We start from the raw sequence: 6,000 nt of genomic DNA on the forward strand, positions 1-6,000 counted from the left end.
AAAATGGCACTGTACTATTTGTAGACCATGAGCTAAATCCGTAAACAGTCCATGGCTTGTATCTTAATGACCACTCATCAGATTAACCAATTATTTTGTTTTTACTGTTTTAGAAATAAACATTTTTCTTACAAGTCATGACACTGGAACATCACAGATTAATAATTTAACACGTTTCCCTCATCCAGTGGACAGTTTTTAAGAACTTGGTATGTGTCAAAGGCTTTGCTAGATTTTGAAGAGACAAAGGCAAGTAGAATGGTCCATGCCACAAGGAACTCAGAGTCTAGCAGAGGAAACGGAAAAGAAATCAGGTAAATATAAAGCAGGTAAAAACAGTTATTAAGGGAGCAGAAAGAGGAAGCATGTAATCCTGGGAGGGAGGTGTCAGAAAAGACACATCCAGAAGGATTATCAGGTAAACATATGCGTTTCATCAAGACTCTCCAAAACCAAGGAAAACAATATACTTTTTAGGGCTATAATCTTTGCTAACCCCAATATGTTTTATTCATTAATGAAATGCGTCTGTATATAGGTATCCTTAGGCAAGTCATATTTTAAAAGAGAAATAAAATAAATTATTAAGAAAATGACATAAAACAGCAACATTTTGGCATTTAAGCCAAAAATGATCTGCCAAAATACTAAATATCATTTCTTACAGGGAGTTGAGTTACATATTTCTATGACCGGGTTTGGGACCTGTCGATTGTGGTATTTGCTGCCTAATTCATTTGAGAAGTTCCAAAATAACAAAAAATAACAACCATAAGAAAATAGAAGTGTCCGTTCTTGGAATAAGGAGACAATATCTATGACTGGTCATCCTAGTAAGTGTTGTGTGCTTCTCTCCCTCGGTGTATCCATTTTATGCTGAGTATGTTAACTGATTGGACAGATTTACCTGACACATTCCAACACAGGAGAAATGGCTGTAAAATAAATATGTCAAATAAAGCAGGCTGCTTCTTTCCCCAGTGAATGAATGGCTCTCAGAAAAAAAATAATAATAATAATTAGATCTATATATTAGAAAGAAATTACCAAGCTTCTTATGAAAATGGCCCCTGGTATGATTTTCAGAGGCAGACATTCATTAGACCCAGTGTGCCATTTCATATGTGCTTTGGAAATCAGTAAAAATTAACTTCAAATAGAAGATTAACAAAATGTTCCTCTCTTTCACTACTGGTAAGACTGTGTCAGCTGAGTCAATACATGCTGATGCTTCTACGGTGAGTCCTCCCTCTGGCATGGTGATGCCTGACTCCACACTGGAGAGGTATGTCCGTGGACAGCTGGGCCATCACAGTGCTCTGAGTCACTGCAGACTTCCCCTTCAATGCTTCAGGATCAGAAATAAAACCCGCCTTAGTCACGTCTTTGTGCCCATCTAAGGTTTCAGTCCTTTCTCTTTACCGGTAAGTGCTATTACAAATAATTGTCTTTGCATGAGCTAATCAGGAGCCTGGATTCTTTGGGGTTAAGTAACATTTTCATTTCACTAAGCCTGGAATCATTGGTGCATTAAGTTTAAATACATCTAGTTTTACTGGTACAAAAAACTACAGTATAATATTTAGGATTTTATGTCAAGACATCAGGTTTTGTTTTTATGAATTACTTGTTTCCCATTTGTATGTTCTGTTGGTATACTTTCCCTCAGCAAATTTTACCATCTCTGAGTCTGTTAATTACTGAATAAAAATTCTTCAAGTGGAAATTAGATGCTGTATTTTTCATATTATAAACCCTTCCAAATAACACTATGAACAAATCTGTTAATATTTAAAAGACATATAACCACATTAAAAGTATTGTGCATCTATTTTCCTGGAATTTTCATTTCCTCAGGAAAATAAAATATTGATTAGTCATTGAAGTAACTTACTGAGATAAATGTTTTTATAATATACCATGTTGAAAGACTGTGGTAGCAAGCTCTAGTTGATTAGCTCAGTACGTCTCAACTTTCCTGATCTTGTTAGCTTCGATCAGTCAGTCAAACTAAAATGTTGAAACTGAACTCAACATTGTATTACTAGAATGGGTGATGTGAGAAAAGTTAAAACATAGGAAAAATCATTTATTGAGGGTATACTGGATGCTACACACATATATTTATTTATTTATGAATTTATTTCATCTTAGGGGTGGACATTATTATTCACATTTTAAAGATGAGAAAAGTTGGGCTCAGAGAGCTTTAGAGACCTGTAAAAGTTCATTATAAAGAACAGCACTATTTGAACATAAAATACATGCTCAAGTTGCCTCTAAAATTTTCTATTTTTAAGCACTTACAATGTGATTGAGCAAATACAACTCATACATACAGAGACTGAGACAGTCACACAGATTCACAGATGCATACACATACTGCCCCTGCCCCCGACACACACAGAAGAGATCATACAAGATTATATGTGATTGGGAACCCAATTACTCCAGTAAGCTGCATACATGCTACGACGATTAAATTAGATGGAACTTTGTGTGCGTTTACTAAGTGGGAATAAAGAGAGAGGGGCTAATACTGTTGGTCTATTCAAAGCTATGTGTTGGTGAGTGGTTTCCACTAAAACAACAGAGAGAAAGTCAAGTAAGGTAGTCGAGAGTTAGTACATTAAAAAACATTGAGTGTTCAAGGCAGGGTCCAATGATTAAGAACTATTAGGTTGGTGTAAAAGTAATTGCGGTTTTTGCAATTGCTTTTAATGGCAAAAATCGCAGTTACTTTTTCACCAACCTAATAAAAGGATGAGGACAAAGGAAAGTATGTTGAGTCTGGCCAGAAGTTCACTGATGACCTTCAACTTAGTATTTTAATAAAATAATGGAGTGGGAATCAGGACATCAGTGTTAAGGGAATGATCCTTACAGCAATTCCCAAAGAACAAAGGCTCCCTGGCTTTCCTCCTCCTGTCACCTTTCTAGGTGCTTCTTTTTCTCACCTCCATGCAGGTATCAGAGAAGAGACTGCACAGCTGACCCCTGGGACTCCCCACCTTCCTCTTTTCTAGTCTCTTGCTTACTCTTCTCTTCAGTGTCTCAGGGTACTATATGAATTGTTGCTGTGTTTTAGGGACTTAGTTTCACGTCACTCAGAAGTTGAATAGGAAAATGACTTTCAAACATAACCAGATAGCCTTTAAATTTTCATAAAAGAGGGAATTGTGCGTCTAGAGATTATGGGACTAAACTGTTTTGACTTAGCTACAGTATTGATCCAAGCTATTAGATTGAAAATATCAATGGGATATAATAAAAAGTGCCTATTTCTAGTGCTTTCCAGTTGCTAAATCTTAACAGAGGGGAAATATAGTGACCCACCTTCGATGACTTTTTTTTTCCTCTTGAGGCAGGGTCTTGCTGTGTCACCCAGGCTGAGTGCGGTGTCATGATGACAGCTCACTGCAGCCTCGACCTCCCAGGCTCAAGCAGTCCTCCCACCTCAGCCTCTGTAGTAGCTGGGACTACAGGCATGAGCCACTGGCCCACCCTTTTAAAAAAATGTAATTTTTAATTCTCTGGTAGATATCTAAAGTCTCTAAGTGACTTTTTTTATTCCTAATATTCCAAAAAACAAAACCACAGGGATACATTTCAAACAGCAAGGTTGCTAATATTCAGCATAATGGCAGACAGGTTCCTAGCCCTGGAATAGGTTGTTGAGGATTATTTGTATGCAGTGAATACAAACTCAGAAAGGTCATTTACCCATAAATTTGAAGGTTAATGATGGCTGATAAAAGGAAAGAGAAAAATTATGCAAGTTGTCACGGTAATCTATTCACTATTGCATTTAAAACACTACTGAAAACATAATCCTCATTTTTTTATTTTGTTTTGTGAAATCTCATGAGAAAAAAAAATAGGCAAGTGAAGCCCCTAGATGTTCAGAATACATGGGAATTTGAAATGAAAACAGCAGTGTTTACACTTCAAATTGAATTCCTTAAAGAGAATGAAAAACCGAATTTAGCCTTATCTCCATTCAGTATATCCTGTTTATCTTCACTTACCCCCAAGCTGCACTAATGGAAATAGATACTTTAAAAAGGCAAAACACATTTTCATAACTCCTGATGCAGACTTAGATATTATGACATAATGCTTTTGTCATAGACAATTAATACATTCACAACAGAACTATAGACACTGATGTCTCAGGTTTCTATGAGATAACCATAATTATTGATGCAGGATAAGCTCTCTTAGAGATGATAATTATCAAATAATTATTATTTATAGTGTTGGCTGGGGAAAGCTTGGGTGAGAGCTATTTTGTCGGACTATCCTACTGGGGGGGAAATTCCTGTGTTTGATCTCTTGCCATTCTTCCAGTATGATGGAACAAAAGAGTAATTTCTGCTAGCATTATGATAATCCATAAAAAAGGTATTTAGCCACAAAAAGGGTCATTAACTTAGATTGCATCCAGGCTCTTTGGAAAAATTCACTAGCTTTCCCCAAAACACAGAATAGCCTTTATCCTAAAAATCGAGTTACATCAAACATCACATATTGAGATCTGCCCTAACTAGAAATTGCTTTAGGTTAAATGAGCTTTATTCATGTATATGTTGTCCAGAAAAACTTGGCTGAAAGCTGGTAGTTCTGCATATATAAGAGTTTAAAAAATAGATTTCTTAAAATCATTAAAATTCTTACTATATGCCAAGCAATTTTCTACACAGTTTATTAGAATGAAATGTTGGGAATTTGTTTTTTTCTTTTCTTGTAAACCAAGCATTTCTTTAAAGGATCATATCTTGCCCAACATAAGTCCATGTACTTGATCTCTTGGCTCTAGAGAAAGAAGGATACTTGACCAAAACTAGCCAAGAAAGATATTTCCGGGACTTCTGCTGGAGTTTTGGAAAAAGCAGTCATCCTCTGCAGGGGAGGCTAAGATAGCAAGATCTAAGCTTAAAGACACTGGAGGTATAATTGACAGTAAAGAAATAGCTCGCCCAGGAATTAAGCCAATAAAAAGAAGAGCATGGCTGAGATTTGGAAAGGCAGCATCACAGTACCTTCATTTGAGCACCTGGATCTAGTTAGTCGCACCTGAAGTAGCTAATCTGACAGTAATATAGATTTGACAGTAATACGAAGTAATAAAGTCATTTTTGCTGTTGTTAATCAAATCAATTTGAATTGAAGGTCTCTCTCACTTGTATGGAAAAAAAAAACCCTGATGTATTTATATTTTCTGGAGTCCTTATAAAGAGAAATTATGAAGTGGGTATCATTATCCTTTCTGTACAACAGATGAAGAAACAGACTAAAAGAAGGTAAGGAATTTGCACAACATTATACATCTTGAAGTGGAAGCACTGAGATTCCAACCCAGGTTTTTTGCCCTGCAGTGCCTCTCAGATTATTATTCAGATGTTAGTGTTGAAACATTGAGAATTGCCTGGTTTAACCACTGTCCTCTGAGGTAGCCACACCCTGTGATCTACAGTGTACATTTGTGCTCTGTGTGGGTTATAAATAGCCTTTGGCTAAATAGTGGAGTATGTCACTGGGTCGAAGCTGATGTGTCTCACCCAAATCTTCTATGATTAAGAATTTGTTCTAACCATCTCATTTTAACTAACCACATATTTAAAAGACTATGGAAAGGGAAACCTTTCAATGACATCATTTTGAAGATCCAAAGTATGGGACCACATTAGAAGTGAAATGATGCCACAGTGATCTTTCCAGTACTTCTAGCATAGCAATTTTTTTTTTTTTTTTTGAGATGGAGTCTCACTCTGTCGCCCAGGCTGGAGTGCAGTGGCACTATCTGGGCTTACTGCAGCCTCCACCTCCAGGGTTCAAGTGATTCTCCTGCCTCAGCCTCCTGAGTAGCTGGGATCACAGGTGCATGCCACCATGCCTGGCTAATTTTTGTATTTTTTAGTAGAGACAGGGTTTCACCATGTTGGCCAGGCTGGTCTAGAACTCCTAACCTCAGGGGATCCGCCCGTCTCAGCCTCCCAA

At 37.0% G+C, this 6,000-nt stretch overlaps 1 protein-coding gene across 2 annotated transcripts in view; it reads right to left on the reverse strand.

Moving 5' to 3' along the window:
- The window catches only part of ASB5 (ankyrin repeat and SOCS box containing 5), a 64,310-nt gene extending 60,226 nt beyond the window's left edge, over nt 1–4,084 (reverse strand). Inside the window, exon 1 of one of the 2 annotated variants that reach the window (XM_033215740.1) lies at nt 4,029–4,084. In XM_033215740.1, the coding sequence (XP_033071631.1) occupies nt 4,029–4,083 (55 nt within the window). In that variant the 5' untranslated portion in view covers nt 4,084. Of the gene's footprint in view, nt 1–3,336; nt 3,373–4,028 lie in introns of those variants that run through there. The other variant, XM_033215741.1, reaches the window with a different exon arrangement.
- Between the last annotated feature and the right edge of the window lie 1,916 nt (nt 4,085–6,000).

The sequence above is a fragment of the Trachypithecus francoisi genome, unplaced genomic scaffold (genome assembly GCF_009764315.1).
Source record: "Trachypithecus francoisi isolate TF-2019V2 unplaced genomic scaffold, Tfra_2.0 Lachesis_group1, whole genome shotgun sequence".
Classification (NCBI taxonomy): domain Eukaryota; kingdom Metazoa; phylum Chordata; class Mammalia; order Primates; family Cercopithecidae; genus Trachypithecus; species Trachypithecus francoisi.